A 17771-nucleotide genomic window follows, 5' to 3' on the forward strand; every position below is an offset into this window, starting at 1 on the left:
ATTAACCTTAAAGCATTTTACTTTATTTTCAGTCACATTCTTTGAAAACATTTAACCGTCACTGCATCTGCAGGTTCTACCCTCTCCACGGAGCCACCCGAAAGACAAACAATAACATTATAATCCCCACACCCTTTCCCCCCCTCCCCAAGTTTACAGATAAAGCCTCTGACTGGGGCAATCCTACTGAACGTGGATAAAGCGACACTTTAATAAGGAGGCATGGTTAACATAGCAGTTAGCGCAACGCTGTTACAGCACCAGCGATCGGGACCAGGATTTGAATCCCGCGCTATCTGTAAGGAGTTTGTACGTTCCCTCCGTGTCTGCATGAGTTTCCCCTGGAGGCTCCAGTTTCCTACCACCGTTTAAAACATACCAGGGGTTGTAGGTCAATTGGGTATAATTGGGCGGCACGCACATGTGAGCCAAAAGGGCCTTTTATTGTGCTGTATGTCTGAAAAAATTCTATTAAGAGAGTCACCCTAACAGCGAGTGACATCAACCTGCTCTTCATCTTGGGCGACACTATTGCTGCTTCACACAACTTTATTCAAACAGCTGCTATGACCAAGGCCCTCCATCGGCAGAATATTTGCTCCCATCTTCACCAAAGGTTTATATGTTACTTTAGAGAACTTTTACAAGTTTAAACTTACATATTTTTAACCTATTATTTTATTCTTATTTATTTTCCTAATTTTTGTTTTGCTGGTTGCTTGAATTCCAGATACTAGGGGTTTTCCTGCATATCTTTACCTGCTATGGGCACTGTGTTACCTGCTGAGTTCCTACAGCAATTTTGTGTATTTGCAACCATCACAGCGTCTGCAGACTTTTGAGTTTCACTCACCAACTTTTTGTGCACAAGTTCAAGTTTATATTTATTGTCACGTCTGCTGAGGTACAGTAAAAACTTTTATCCAGTACGTCTATCCATACATAAGCAAGCAATGCTGGAGTAACTCAGCAGGCTGACAGCACGCACAGATAGAGGGGACCATTTCAGAGCAGGACCCTTTATCAAGTAAGGTTATAAAAGGTGATGTTATGTTTATAAAATGGGGAGGAAGCTGGTGGAGGGGCACAGATGTGAAGGGGTATTGGACAGAAGGTGGGAGAGGTGGAGCAGCAGGTAGAGGGAGGGACCACTGGGCAGGGGGACAGTCATAGAAAAAAGTACAGCAGTAGGTAGAGATGGGAGCAGCTGAACCTGATGGGGTTTAAGGGATCGGTGTTCCCTCTAAGCTATGCACGCACACAAAGGAAACACTGCGTGGACCCTGTCTGTTGTGCAAGTTGCGCGCACCCAGAACATTTGTGCAGTCGCATAGCTTAGAGGGAACACAGCCAAGGTTCCTTTTATTGTCATGTAATCTTACAAAAAATGTAAGATGCACAATAAACATCATGTTTTGCCTGATGTAAAATCAAGCAAAGAGTCACCATGAGCATTGCCAGATAATACAAGAACAAGAAGCAAAAGAGTCCTTTTGGAGACACTGAATATCCGAGAATTCGCCTCCAGCAATCCCGCAGCCTCTGCAGCCGCACAGGCTCAGCAACCCGAGCTCCAGATCCAAATCTCCCAATACTTCAGTGCCCGAGGCCCTTCGGTAGCCCTTCTAGCCCTCATCACCCTCTCAGATCCTGGTTACAATACCTGGTTCCCACGAGCCAGTCTCCAGCGGCCCGCATTCTGGTGTGGGACCTTCGACCGCAAGTCGCCAGCAGCCCATGGCTTGTATGAGTTCTTCAACCCCAAGTTGCCTACACCCTGCACCTTGTGTCCTTCAGCTGCTGAGCTTCTCACTGGTCTTCTGCCATGGTCACCTTCCTGTAGGGTCATTATCCAGGCTTCATCTTCTCAACAGGTGATGTTTCTTCCCGTTTCTAGTGCCCTGCACCAGACCGCTGCTCCCCCAGAGTCTCCAAATTGGGGACAGACCCCACCTTTACAAAATGTTAAGACAAACACCGTCACCTCCTCTAACGGGCTATTCAAAACCTGTACGGAACCGTTCGCATCACGAACCCGCAGTAGGACCCTGCAGAGCAGCACTGTGTCTCCACTCTCCCGGGTTCATACCAACGACAGCGCTATTTTTACCTGAAATTAGAAAAAATAAATCATTGTTCATGGCGTTGGGTTTAAGGCTGTTCAAGATGTGTTGTTCCTCAAATTTATGTTTGGATTTGCCTGACCATGGATGAGGCTGAGGACAGATGTATGTGGGGGAGATAAAATGGTTGGCTGCAGGAAGTTTAAGTTTACAAACAGGGTGTAAATGTTCAGGGAAAGTAGTCATCCAATCTGTGGACCAAACGCAGATGGGTGACCTGCTTCAACTGCAGAAGTGACTGGTGAGACTGCGTCTGGAGTACTGCGTGTAGTTCTCCATCCCTGACTTGAGAAAAAGATATTGACTTTGGGGTGGTGCAGAGGAGGTTCGCCAGGTTGGTCCTGGAGATTAGATGTTTAGGTTATGAGGAGAGATTGAGTTGCCTGGGACTACTCAACTCACTAATGTTTCAAAGGATGCCGGGGAACTTAGTGAAATCTGTAAATATTTTAAAGGAATAGATAATTTAGAAATAAGGAAGTTGTTTCCACTGGCAGGTGAGATTGGAACTTGGAGAATCAGGGAGCAGATAGAGAAGGAGCTGCTTCTCCCAGAGAAGAATAAATCTGTGGAATTTTCTGCCCAAGGTAGTAGTAGAGCCTGCCTCATTGAACGTGGATAAGATTCAAGAGTTATGGGGAACAGGCAGGTAAGTGAAGCTGAGTCCACAGTCGGATCACCCAGGTTCTTATTGAATGCCGGAGCAGGCTTGACGGGCTGGATGGCCGACTCCTGCTCCTATTTCTTATGTTCATTTCAGAAGAGAGATTACCCTCAGGGCATTTGGGGAGGGGCATTAAATTCTGTCCTTGAAGCAATGACCACATCCCTGAATTTAAATTTTAAATTTAAATTTATTTTTAATTTAAGTTTAGACATATAGCGCAATAACAGACCATTTCGGCCCACGCACCCTTGCCACCCAATTACACCCAATTAACCTACAACCCCCGGTACATTTTGAACTGTGGGAGGAAACTGGAACCCGCGGGGAAAACCCTCGCAGACACAGGGAGAACGTACAAACTCCTTACAGACAGTGTGGGATTTGAACCCTAGTCCCATTCACTGGCGCTGTAAAGGCGTTGCGCTAACCACTACACCAACCGTGCCAATGAACAATACAGATGAATGATACTCAAGGGCGACCCCTCTGGACAGTTAACACATTGCTATTTTCCATATGACACCGTCACAGGAAAACAACCCAGGACACATCACAGTAAAACATCATCAATCAAAACTATAGAACACTATAGCACAGAAAGTGGCCCTTCAGCCCTTCTAGTCTGTGCCACACACCTGTCATCATAGGGAAGCAGGTTTCAAGAAGCATTTTAATGAATGAGGAGATAGAAAGGTGGAAGGCTCAAAATGAATGGTTTGTTGTCACGCGTACCAAAACACAGTGGAAAATTTTTATTTTGCATGCTTTCCAAGTCAAGTCAATCTACACATAGTACGATATCTAGTGCAAGAATAAAAATAAAAGTGCATGGGATAGTGTTACAACAATTAATTAATGCAAAGCATCATCTTTTATTAACAAGACCTCTGTTCAAAAGTCTGAAAAGAGCAGGAAAGAAAATGTCTTTGAATGCGGAGGTGCATGTTTACAACCTTATGTGATCATTATACCTGTTTGCACTCACTTCTTCTCCCATCTCATCCATGGCTCCCTTCTGCTGGCAGCCAAGCCCTGTACATTTTAGATGTCAGCTGCACCTCTCAGTATGGGACTCTCAGCTACAAAATATTATGCTTTCCAGCAATTTGAAAACATGATTGAAAATGACATCCTGTAATTGGCAGAGAGGAAGGATCTGGATCAGCTGCAAAAATGAGCTGCAAAAAATGGCAGATGGAATTTAATGTGAGGTGTTTCACTTTGGAAGGACAAACCAAGAAAGGACATACACAGTGAATGGTCGGGCACTGAGTGTGGTAGAACAGAGGGATCTGGGAATACAGATACAGAATTCCCTGAAAGTGGCTTTACAAGAAGATGTGGTTGTAAAGAGAGCTTTTGGCACATTGACCTTCAAAAATCAAAGCATTGAATGTAGGAGTTGGGTTGTTAGGGTAAAGTTGTGTAAGACAATGGTGATTGTATAAGAAATGTGGAGTATTGTGTGCAGTTTTAGTCACCCAACTACAGGAAATGGTATCAATAAATTAGAAAGAGTACAGAGAAGATTTACTAGGATGTTGTCTTGACTTCAGGAACTGAGTGACAGGGAAAAAATAAACAATTAGGACTTTATTCCCTGGAGTGTAGAAGGATGAGGGGAGATTTGATCAAGGTATTAAAAATGATGAGGCGGACAGACAGAGTAAATGTAGGTCGGCTTTTTTTCCACTGAGGGGAGGTGAGTTACAAACCAGAGGACCTGGGTTAAGGGTGAAAGGGGAAATGTTTAGGGGGAACATGATGGGAAACTTATTCACGCAGAGAGTGGTGGGAATATAAAACGAGCTGCCAGCTTAAGTGGTGAATGCGGGCTTGATTTTAAAATTTAAGAAAGATTTGGACAGGTACATGGGTGGGAGGGTATGGAAGGATATGGATTAGGTGTGGGTCAGTGGGACAAGGTAAAATAATAATTCAGCACAGACTGGAGAGGCTGAAGAGCCTTTTTCTGTGTTGTAATGTTCCAAGTAACGGTTATATTCTTCCAGACTTTAAGACCTCTCGACATTGTTGGGGTATATCAAATCAAGAGATAGGGGTAGGGGAGTCGAAAAGTGGAATGCGTAGAACACAGAACAGCACTGCACATTATGGGCATTTCTACCCACAGTGTGGTTTCCACCCATATAAACCAACTGCTCATCAACCTACCCCACCCCTACCTCATAGCCCATAACCCCCATGACTTTACATTCATGTGTCTAAGTCAGTGGTTTTCAAACTTTTTTCTTTCCACTCACATACCACTCTTTATGAATATTTTACTTTTGATTTTCCAAAGACTCATGTAAATCCAATAGACAAAATATTACATTCTCTTTCCACGTAATAATGATTATTTCCTCTCCTTACTCCTGCCCCTCCCCTCCCTATCCCTTAAATTATACAAATACCAAAATATAAAAATATAGATATCCAAAAACCACCTAAATACCGGCAAAGACAATGATCCACCTCAAAGCTAGAGAACCACGGATATTAAAAACGGGTAAGGGATAAAACACATCATCTGCGCCACATTCCCCATGTCATATTCTTAACCCTTTACCTGCTGGGACGGATTGTTTCTCTTCTCTTATTCATAGGGGGGGGGGTATGAATTATATCTGTGCATCAATGTGCCTCAGATACGGTTGCCACACTTCAATGAATGTGTCATATCTCTTCCATAAATTGTTGGTGATTTTCTCCAGGGGAATGCAACCCTATATTTCCATATTTCATTGTGCGATATTTAGCTGGGAGTTTTGACTTCCACATAACCGCTATACAATTCCTGGCTACTGACAAGGTGACTTTTACAAACTGAATTTAGTGTTTGGACAGTTTAAACTGTACTTCTCCAATGTCTCCTAGAAGGTACAACTCCAGATCCTATGGAAAATCCACCTCTGTAATTTTTTTCAGAGTGTCCCCCAGGTCTTCCCAGAAGGATCTTACACTTGTACACAGCCAGGTGGAGTGGACAAAGTTTCCAACCTCCACACTACACCTAAAGCACATTTCTGAAATTTCTGGATTTGACTTGAGTCATTTTATCGTTATGCGGTATAACTGATGCAAGAAATTATATTGCACCAGCATGTGTCTGGCATTAATAATTCCCATCAGGTTATTCAAACACAAATCTTCCCACCATCATTCATCAATTGTTATGCCCAAGTCTGACTCCCATCTTTCCCTTGACCGATGTAAGCCAGGTTTCGGGCCTTCACTTTGGATTCTATAATACATCCTAGAGATAAATTTACACACAATCCCCTTTCAAATTAGAGTCTCCATTTCACTACAGTCAGGTAGAGTCATTATTGGTCACAGGAAAGATCTTAATTGAAGAAAGCAGAAGACTGCTCCTTTAGTCCTCATCTGCAACAAAATGGGCAGCGTTTGGAAAAGATATTGTAGTCTTGGCATCACCTTCATTTTTACACAGTTAACTGCCCACCAACGTAATGGGCAGAGGTTTCCATCCAGCCAGGTCCTCTTCGATCTTCCAGAGCAAAGGGAGATCATTTAATTTATATATAGTCTAAGTTTTTATCCACTCTTATTCCTACATATTTAATGCCTTCCTGCTGCCAGCTGAATTGACTTTCCCATTGATAGGGTCTACAATCTTTTGACAAAGGCATAATTTCACTTTTATCCAGACCCTGTAATCCTCCATTATGGTCCTTAGTCTGGCCAATGGCTTCCCAGCTTCTGTCAAAATACACTAACACATCATCAACAAAAAGGTTGATTTTCTGGCCCACCTTGAACCTCTTTATGTCTGGATCATGCTGAATTGTTTCTGCCAGGGGTTCAATAGCTAATATGAACAGAACTGGGGACAGTGGGCAGCCCTGCCTACTAGATCTACTTAGAATGTTCTTACCCAATTGATAAATGTTTGACCCAGTCTAAATTTCTCCAGTGTATTAAACAGAAAATCCCACTCTAATCTATCAAAGGCCTTCTCCGCATCCAAGGATACTCCGAGGTCCTCCCCCCAACTGTGCCAGGTGTATTATACTGAGCAATCTAGCTATACTATCTGCTGATTTCCTCTTTTGAACAAATCCAGCCTGAACTGGGTTTGTTAATTTTGGCAGATGTTTCACCAATCTATTGCCCAATGCTTTTGCTATAATTTTATAATCTACATTCAATAGTGATATAGGCCAAAAGGAGGAGGGTTTCAATGGATCCCTATCCTTTTTCGGGATCACCGTAATGATTGCAGTTGAAAAAGACTCAGGGAGGGCATGTGTCTTTGCTGCCTGATCCACCACCTTCATAAGGAGGGGCATTAAAAGGTCTTTGAATTTTCTATAAAATTTTACGGGAAACCATCCTTTCCCGGTGATTTACCCACCTGCAGAGTGGTCAGAGTTTGTTCGCTCTCCTCTCTAGAGAGAGGAGCACTAACTCCTCTCAATCCTCCTGATCCAAATTTGGTAGTTCCAATGAAAGCAAAAGATCATATATTTTGGCAGGGTCCACCCACCGATTCTGATTTATACAGTTCTTTATAGAACTTAATAATTACATCATTTATTTCTTTTGGTTTATATGAAATCTTGCCTTCCCCGTTTGAATCATATTAATTGTCCTTGAGACCTCTTCCACTCTCACCTGCTAGAACAAGACTTTATAGCCCTTTTCCCCAGCTCATAATACTGTTGCCTCGATCTTAAGATTGGCTTCTTTATTTTTTTATGTCTGCAATGTATTGTATTTGAGCTTTTTATTCACTAAATCCCTGTATTTTTTCTCAGACCCTGATCTTTGATAATCTTTTTCCAATTGAAGTATGTCCTGTTTCAAATTATTAATTTCCCTCATGTATCCCCTTTTTATCCCTTTAATGCAATCATCTGGCCCTTTAAATAAGCCTTCAACGTGTCCCAAATTAAAAAAAATTGTTGTCTGTAGAGGGCCAGTTCATCTCACAGAACAGTTCTATCTGAGATCTGATAAAGCTACAAAATTCTGGCTTTCCCAAAAGCAGTAGATTTAGGCACCATCTGTACGCTGTAGCCTGCTTATCTGGCATTCTAGTGGACAAAGTCAGGGTGAATGGTCTGACAGCAGCCAAGCCACGTACTCAGTCTCCACTATTGTACTTTCCAACTGGGCTTATTCCAAGAAAAATAATCAATTCTAGTGTTGGAATCGTGTTGCCTCGAGTAAAAGGAGTAATACCTTTCTCTCAAATTCTGCCTTCTCCAAGTGTCTAGAGATTGAAATCTTTCATGAAGGCCAGGGTTGACTTTGCCTCCTTGCCCTTGTCACTTTCTTGGGTGACTTATCTATGACTGGATCCAGACAAAAATTGAAATCCCCTCTAATCAATATATTCTCTCCTCCCCCCCCCCCGATACTTTCAAGGATATATCTTGTATAAATTTTTCATCATTGAAATTCAGTGTATAGCAACCACCCACCCACCCCTCTGGATTGTTACTGGAACATTCTTTCCTATTAGGATTGCCACTCCCCTTGAAGGAGGACATTGCTACCTGACCTACCCATCCCCTTTTTAAATTGGAATGTTCCTGATTCGTAAGATGGGTATCCTGCAGGAACACTACGACTGCCTGATGCATCTTAAGGTGTGCCAAGACTCTTTCTCTTAATTGTCCCATTTAACCTGTTTACAGTAAAACATAAACTTAATTATTTTACCCATCACCCCAGTGCCTTGTTATCTTCCTCTCCCTTCCTGTCCTCCAATACTTACCTTCCGTCCCTTATGTCTTTTTTGTCTTGTGTCGACTCTTGGCGCAGACACTCATGTGCAAAACGAAACCTAAACAAATTGACAAAACCAAAAATTCAAAAGAATACATAAAAACCCCCACACGTCCTTTCTCCTTCCCCTCTTTCCCCCACTCCACTCTTACCCTTCCCAGTACCCCTATCCCCTACACAGGTGCCACCTCCCCCTCCAATCTGCAGTGTGCTCATGGTACCCATCAGACCTCTCCTCTGCTACCGCAAAGCTGCTCCCCGTACCTTTCCTTTATAAACTTACAACCTTTGTAACCACTTTTTCTAATATAATTATATATACATTATGTACAGCCAGATCCCTTCCTATCATTAACCCACCATCTCTTTATCATTACTTGGGAATCCTCCTGGGCTGCAACTAGGCTCTTAGCAAATTTCGCTGCCTCTAGCTTCTGGGAAAAAAAACTTCTCCCCAGGCAGGAACACTTCTAAAGTCGCTGGATATAGTAATAGAAACCCAAAACCTTTATTTTTTAAAAGTTTTTTTGCTGTATCAAATTCCTTCCATTCTACACTTATATTGGGAAAAAAAGAACCTCCCCCCCCCCCAACTTCTAACAGGCCTCTTTGTTCTGCGCCCACCACTGCCATTAACAGGATTTGTTCTCTATCTTGGTAAGCCCAGAGTCTTATGAGGACTGAATGGGGTCTCTGTCCTAGTCCTGGTTTGAGGAAGGGGGACCAATAGGCCCCTTCCACCTGAAGTTCCTCTCCCCTTTTCATTCCCATTATCTCAGGGATCCACCTTTCCCCTCCTTCTCTTTCAGTCCTACAATTTTTATATTATTTCTCCAATAAGGGTTTTCTAACATATCTAATTCATCCCAAATCTTTGGCATGTCCTTTACCTCCATGTCTCCATCATTCTCTAAGCTTTCTATATTGTCCTCCTTCTCATTGACCCTCTCTTCCACCATATTTACCCTTCCAGATACCTCCCCTGAGACCCTCCTGAATTCCCCTATTTCTGATGTTAAATCTTTTAAAATATTCCTCAGTCTTTTTTTGAAGGCCTCAACCACTGATGTTTTCCATGGAGGGCCCTGAGCCCCTCCTTCTCCCCTCCCTGTTCTCTTCCTCTCTCTTGCCTGTGATGACAGGCCTCCCAGTCAGACATTCTTCCCTTCTTGCTCCTTAAGCTGCCTCCTGAAGCCTGGCTGCTGCCGTCATCACTGCTGACCTTGCCCCCACCTCCACTTCGAAGCCTCTGCTGCCTTCAGGATGCAGGTAAGGCCATTCTCCCAGCACACCCTGGTCCTCCTCCACAGTCTCTCCCTCTCTGCCCATGCTTGCCACCACCCACGGGGCCATCGCAGTCGCCACCATCGCTACTCCCACCTCTGCAATCTTCACTGTTGCTCCCACCGCAGCCACTCGCATCGCTGCCACCGCCTCGTCGCTTCTGTTGCTCACAGGGCTGCTCCGGGGTTGCCGACAACGCCTCCCCTCCAATGCTCTCCCTCTCGCCACCTCTCTCAGCCCATTCCTGTCGGCTCATGCGGGTCTCACCTTGAAGTGGAGGCATGGGCTCTCCCACTGACATGCCTGCTCTCTTCCCTGGGCCTGCCGACAAGCGGGTCCCATTGGCCTCCAACTCGGCATCTTGAGCAGGTAGGTCATTCTTTTCTTCACACAGGTGCCTCGAACAGGCCCTGCTATCCTCTTTGCCATGAGGCCATCTCTCCTAGTCTTTGTGCTGCCCTGGGGTCGCTGTTTCTTTCTGGATTGTCTTTTTTTACTTTCTTCCCCATATCTACAAGTTGTAAACAACTTCTAGCCGTCTTTTCTGTAGTTTTTCTGGCTGTTTTTTGACTATTTCCACTTGTTATCTCGGGAGCTCTGAGAATCATGTCTACCCCCTACTCTGCATCACGTGACTCCCCCAGTCACATACCACCTTAAGTAATCCCTTACTAATCACAGAGCACCAAAGGGATAGGGAATACTTAGGTTATATGTGAGTGGAAAGAAAAAGTTTGATGTAAGTCTTTGAAATGTCCCAATTATATCATCTTCTTCTACCACCAACCCCCATAGATTTAAAGTGAGGGGGGGGGTATTTTCACACAGAGGTCGAGGCAGGTACATTACAGCATCTAGAAGATGTTGACGCAGGTACCTAGTTAGGAAATGTTCAGAGGGGATATGGGCCAAATGTAGGCAAATGGGACTAGCTCAGAGAGGAAATTTGTTCAACGCATTGGATGAGGAGCCTCGCTCTGCTGTACTCCACAGTGGTTCACATTTTATTCCTATTCGCATACCACCTTAAATAATGCCTTACTTAAAGTGTATGTCAGAACCACTGTTCTACGTCAGCGCCTTTGGGGTGAGATGTTAAACTGTCTGCTCTTTCAGGTGGACATAAAAAAAATCACAAGAAACGAGTTTGAAGCAGATCAGGCAGATTTTCTTTGGTACCTGAACCAATATTTATTCTGATCCAGGGCTACTAAAACAAGTGTAACAGCTAAACCTTCAGACTCTGATAAGCACGGGTCCTGAGCTGAGTACTAATGCAGATTCTGTCCTTCAAGACGAAATGTGGACATGATCCTTATTACACAAGAAGTCAGAAAATGCATTGTACCTGGCCTTCTTGGGTCCAGCAAACGGCTTCAACGCCATTCCCAAAGAAATGATTAAGAGGCTGGTTTTATAGATTGGCTATCCTTCAAAAATCTGTTATCGTTCGCTCCCTGCTTTCCAATGGCGTGCAAGCCACGATCCTTCTGGTTGCTGCCGGTTATCAGTGGTGTTCCGCAGGGGTTGGTTTTGTATATTAATGATTTAGATTGCAGAATAAATGGCTTTTTGCCTAAGTTTCCAGATAATACAAAGATAAGTTCAGGGGCAGATAGAGAGACTGAGATAGTTTAGGAGAATGGGTGAAGAGGCAAATGAAGTACATTGTTGGAAAGTGTACCGTACTGTACTTTGGTAGAAGGAATAAAAGAGCAAACGATTCTTTGAATGGGGAGAAAATCCAAACTTCGTAGATGCAAAGGGACCTGGGAGTTCTCTTGTGGGATACCCTAAAGGTTAATTTCCAGGTTGAGTCAGCGGTGAAGAAGGCAAATGCAATGTGGGCGTTCATATCGAGAGGAATAGGATAGATGAGCAGGGGTGTGAGGTTGAGGCTTTACAAGACACTGGTGAGGCCTCACTTGGAGAATGGTACAGTTTTGGGCTCCTTATTTAAGAAAGGATGTGCTGGCGTTGGAGAGGGTTCAGAGAAGATTCACAAGTATGATTCCTGGATTGAAGGGATTAGCAGATGAGGAACGTTTAAAAACTCTTGACCTGTTCTCCTTGGAGTTTAGAAGAATGATGGAACCTCACAGAAGCATTTCAAATGTTTACTAACTTTATTAATTCTTCACTCTTTATTTGGGGGGGGAAAGGGGGGTATGGTTTATTTAGATTACTGATGCTGTATTGTAATTTCATTATCTTATTCTTAATTTTTTTTAAATGTAATCTTATATTTCATTCATGTTTCTTTGGTTTGGCTTCGCGGACGAAGATTTATGGAGGGGGTAAATGTCCACATCAGCTGCAGGCTCGTTTGTGGCTGACAAGTCCGATGCAGGACAGGCAGACACGGTTGCAGGGGAAAATTGGTTGGTTGGGTGTTGGGTGTTATAAAATCTTAAATAAAGTTTAAAAAAAAAAGCATTTCAAATGTTTAAAGGCCTGGATAGGGTAGATGTGGCAAAGCTGTTTCCCATGGAAGGGGAGCCTGGGACAAGAGGGCACAACTTCAGAATTGAAGGGCACCCATTTAAAACAGAGGTGCGGAGGGATTTCTTTAGCCGGGGGGGGGTGGTGAACGTCTAGAATATGTAACTGTGGAGGCCAGGTCGTTTGGTATACTTGAGGCAGAGATTGATCAATACCTGAATAGTTAGGGTATCAAGAGTTATGGGGAAAAGGCAGGGGATTAGGGCTGAGTGGGAGAATGGATCAACTCTTGATGTCCTGCTATAGGGGTTATTTGTCTGTATGAGTGTTATGTCTGGGTGTGTATCTGTGTGCTTTGCACTGAGGACCGGAGAACACCATTTCGTCAGGTTGTACTTGTGGAATCAGATAACAATAAACGACTTGACTTGAGCTCATGGTGGAATGGTGGAGTGGACTCGATGAGCTGGGTGGCCCATTTCTGTTCCTCTATCTTCCAGTCTTAAAAAGAGTTTGACTGTAACATTGAAAAAATGTAGCTGTGGTGTGCAACTTCCTGAACAGCAGAGCAGTAACAGCTGATTGGTTTTACAGAAAGCATTCCAGCACAGTGCAGGCCATTCAGCCCATGATGTTGTGCCGACCAATGTAAACTTACTCCACAACAATCTAACCTTTCTCTCCCTCATCCATAACCCTCTATATTTCTTAAACCCACATGCCTGTCCCTACTGTACCAGCCTCCACCACCATCCCTGGCAATGCATTCCAGCAACTTACCCCTGACATGTCGCCTGAACTTTCCTAACATATAACATAACATAACAATTACAGCACGGAAACAGGCCATTAGGCCCTTCTAGTCCGCACCGAACCAAACACCCCTTTCTAATCCCACCTCCCTGCACAATGCCCATAACCCTCCATCTTCCTCTCATCCATATACCTGTCCAACCTTTTCTTAAATAATACAATTGACTCCGCCGCCACTATTTCTCCCGGAAGATCATTCCACACAGCTACCACTCTCTGAGTAAAGAAGTTCCCCCTCATGTTACCTCTAAACCTCTGCCCCTTAATTCTTAACTCATGTCCTCTTGTTTTAAACCTTCCTCCTCTTAACGGAAATAGTCTATCCACATCCATTCTGTCTATCCCTTTCATAATCTTAAATACTTCTATCAAATCCCCTCTCAACCTTCTACGCTCCAAAGAATAAAGACCCAATCTGTCCAATCTCTCCCCATACTCCAGATGCTTAAACCCAGGCAACATTCTGGTAAACCTTCTCTGCACTCTCTCCACTCTGTTTATATCCTTCCTATAATTAGGCGACCAGAACTGCACACAGAACTCCAAATTAGGCCGCACCAACGTCTTATACAATCTCAACATCACCTCCCAACTCCTATATTCCATGCAATGATTGATAAAGGCCAGCATACTAAAAGCCTTCTTCACCACCCTATTCACGTGAGTTTCTACCTTCAGGGAACGATGTACCGTCACTCCTAAATCTTTCTGCTCTTCTGTATTCCTCAATGCTCTCCCATTTACCACGTATGTCCTATTCTGATTCTTCTTACCAAAATGAAGCACCTCACACTTATCAGCATTAAATTCCATCTGCCATTTTTCAGCCCACTTTTCTAAGCAGCCCAAATCCCTCTGCAATCCTTGAAAACCTTCTTCATTATCCACTATTCCACCTATCTTAGTATCGTCTGCATATTTACTAATCCAATTCACCACCCCATCATCTAGATCATTAATGTATATAACGAACAACAATGGGCCCAATACAGATCCTTGAGGCACACCACTGGTCACCGGCCTCCAACCTGACAGACAATTATCCACTACCACTCTCTGGCCTCTCCCTTTCAGCCAATGTTCAATCCATTTGACTATCTCAAAATTTATACCTAAAGACTGCACCTTCCTAACTAACCTTCCATGTGGTACCTTATCGAAGGCCTTACTGAAGTCCATATAGACAACATCCACTGCGCTACCCTCATCCACATTCCTAGTCACCTCTTCAAAAAATTCAATCAGATTGGTCAAACATGACCTTCCTCCCACAAATCCATGTTGAGTGCTCCTGATCAGACCCTGTCTATCCAGATGTTTATAAGTACTATCTCTAAGAATTTTCTCCATTAATTTACCTACCACAGACATCAAACTTACAGGCCGATAGTTGCCAGGCTTCCTCCTTGAACCCTTTTTAAATAACGGAACCACATGCGCAATGCGCCAATCCTCCGGCACTATCCCCATATCTAATGACATTTGGAAAATTACCGCCAGAGCCTCTGCTATTTCCTCCTTCACTTCTCTCAATGTCCTGGGGAAGATCCCGTCTGGTCCCGGAGACTTATCCACCTTTATATTCTTCAAAAGCCTTAAAACTACACCTTTTGTAATCTCTATATTCCCCATATTTACCCAATTTGCTTTTTTTATCCCACATCTCCCAATATCCTTCTCCTTAGTGAATACCGAAGAAAAGAAACTGTTCAATATCTCCCCCATTTCTCTAGGTTCCACACACAGTTTTCCACTCTGATTTTCTAAGGGACCAATTTTGTCTCTAGCTTTCCTCTTACCATTAACATATTTGTAGAACTCTTTTGGATTAGTTTTCACCCTGCTTGCCATAGTTTTCTCGTACCTTCTTTTAGCTTTCCTAATTCCTCTCTTAAGATTCCTCTTACATTCAATGTATCTTTCAAACATCTCCTTATTTAAACAGATATCCTCTCATTTAAATAGATATCCTCTGATGTTTGCTATTACTGCTACATGATAAAGGTGTTGGCTTTTGTTTGGTCTGTCCTGACATTTTAGTGGAAGTGTTGCCTGGAACGGAATTAATCTCTCATTTCTGCTGCAGGGAAGACGGAGCTAGCCAAACAGGTCGCCAAGTACATGCACAATGACATCAAGAAGGTATGAGACCTTTCTGTGTGCAAGCAAGAGTAGATTTCAGGTTTCAGGTTAGATTGCTTACTTGACATCACATACAACCCTGAGATTCTTGTTCCTGCGGGCCAGGCAGAATTACTACTTATTGGCAGTGCAAAAAAAACTTTACTCAATGTACACACGTAAACAAATAAAGAAATGTAAAGAGCTGACTGCAATACAGAAAGGAAAGAAAAGCAATAAAATGCAAAAGTGAGAGTCCGTAAGTGTAGATCAGCTTTTTCCTCTGAAGGGAGGTGAGATACCAACCAGAGGACATGGGTTAAGAGTGAAAGGAGAAAAGTTTGGGGGAACTTCTTCACACAGAGAGTGGTGGGGGGTCTGGAATGAGCTTCCAGCTGAAGTGGTGAACGCAGGCTCAATTTTAACATTTAAGAACAATTTGGACTGGTACATGGATGGGAGAGGTATGGAGGGCTATGGACTGGGTCCAGGTCTGTGGGACTAGGCATAAAAAAGGTTCAGCACAGTCTAGAAGGGCCCTGTTTCTGTGCTGTAATGTTCTATGACTCTATATGTGGGGCAAGTATTTTACACAGAGAGTGGTGGGTGCCTGGAATGGGCTGCCAAGGGTGGCGGTGGGGATAAGTTACAATAGTAATGTTTAAGAGGCTGCTGGATAGACACATGAATTTGGAGGGAAATGGATCATATGCAGACAGCACAGTTTTACCTTGATTGGGCATCATGTTCATGGGCCATAGGAGCTGTCCCTGGACTGCACTGCTTTGTAATCTTCCTCTCTGGGGTGGGAGGCTGAGCGATTCCCTGATGGTCTATAACATCATGAGAGGCTTCGATAAGGTAAATGGTCTTATTCCAAAGGTGGGAGAGTCTAAAACGGTGTGACATCGTGACACTGCCTGAGAACATTTGCCGTTCCCCCCCACCCAATAACTGGTGCCTCTTGGCAGTTACAGTCAGAGTCTGTGGTGTGAGGTGTGTAGAGACATGGATTCCTCTCCCCATAGTGACCAGAGATGGAATGTGAGAGGGGAAAGGCTTAAAGGGCACCTGAGGGCCAGGCTTTTCACAGAGAGGTTGTGTGCAACGACCTGCCAGAGGAAGCGGTAGGGGCAACATCTAAGAGTTATTCAGACAGGGACATGGCTTGGAAAGATTTAGTGGGATGTGGGCTGAGCACAGGCAAATGGCACCAACTTAGGTAGACACTTGGTAGGCATTGAATCGTTGAACGACAGGGTCCATTTCCATGATGTAAAGCTTTGATTGTAGCGGGGGACTGGGCCAAGCTGCGCCCTTTTGGGAGACGGGAAATGAGGACAGACAAGGTTTCGTGTCAAGAGCAGATAATAACTTGTGCTTTTCCTTTTCCAATGTAGAAATTCATCAGGCTCGACATGTCAGAATTTCAGGAAAAGCACGAAGTAAGTACAGCAAATTGATGGTGTACTCATGAGCTGCCTGTGGGATAAACAAGTCTTCAGACAGACAGCTTGGTTCTTGGGCAATGTTCCAAATCCTTCACTGCATTTGTATTGGTTAAATTCCTTTCCCTGCCCAGTCCTGTTGAACAGTTAATGTACAAAGCTGCAGACTAAGTGTTGGTCGGAATGAACCAAATAGCTTCTGTGCTCAATAATGCCTTGATTCTAATTCCACAGGAGCTGATTGGATAAGAGTAGAAGAAAACATGATTGTGTCCAATATGTTCTTTATTTCAGTACAATTTATTCATGTCATTTTCAAATGTAAGTATTCTCACCAATGTCCAGTCCAGCTGTACCCACTATTCCCAGAATCTCATGGACATTGCCTGCTCCTTCTCCATGGAGGTGAGGTAGTCAGCTCGAACTGACTCTTTGATGGCTCACTGCCTGGACCCATGACCTCTAACTCTAGCCAGGCCCAGGAGCAGACCAACAAAGAGCTTTGCTCTCCCTGCCCTGAAAGTATTTGACAAGGAGAGATTTAGTCATAGAGTGTGTGTGGGGATATGTTTCCTCCATTGTATATAGTTGTCATAGTTGGTTGATAACTCATACCCTATGACTCCTCCCCCGTGGTCCTGGGCCATAAAGGTCGAGCCACCTTTCCCTTGCTGCCATTCCTATCCAGGGATCCGGGCTAGCAAGGTTCTTCTGTGTATTAAAGCCTATCATTTCCTCAGCTTGTCTCTGTGGTTACTGGTAGTGCCCTACAGCGTGGAAACAGATCCTTTGGCTCAGCTTGCCTATACCGACCAAAATGTCCCACCCACACTAGTCTCACCTGCCTGCGTTTGGCCCATATCCCTCCAAACCCATTCTATCCATTTATCCATTCAATTTTTTTTTAATGTTGCAATCATACCTGTCTCAACTACCTCCTCTGGCAGCCCGTTCAACACACCCACCACCCTCTGTAAAAAAAAAATTACCCCTCAGTTCCCATTAAATCTCTCCCCCCTCACCTCTGGTTACCGATTCCACTAGTTTGGGCAAAACACTCACTGCGTTCAGCTGATCTATTCGTCTCATCAGAGTGTGATGGAACATGGTAAA

At 43.8% G+C, this 17771-nt stretch overlaps 1 protein-coding gene across 1 annotated transcript in view; it reads left to right on the forward strand.

Moving 5' to 3' along the window:
* The window catches only part of clpb (ClpB family mitochondrial disaggregase), a 165497-nt gene that overhangs the window by 132286 nt on the left and 15440 nt on the right, over positions 1 to 17771 (forward strand). Inside the window, exons 9-10 of the mRNA XM_069892197.1 lie at positions 15176 to 15231; positions 16611 to 16655. Of these exons, the coding sequence (XP_069748298.1) occupies positions 15176 to 15231; positions 16611 to 16655 (101 nt within the window). The remainder of the gene's footprint in view (positions 1 to 15175; positions 15232 to 16610; positions 16656 to 17771) is intronic.

This window comes from Narcine bancroftii, chromosome 7, assembly GCF_036971445.1.
Source record: "Narcine bancroftii isolate sNarBan1 chromosome 7, sNarBan1.hap1, whole genome shotgun sequence".
In the NCBI taxonomy this organism is placed as follows: Eukaryota; Metazoa; Chordata; class Chondrichthyes; order Torpediniformes; family Narcinidae; genus Narcine; species Narcine bancroftii.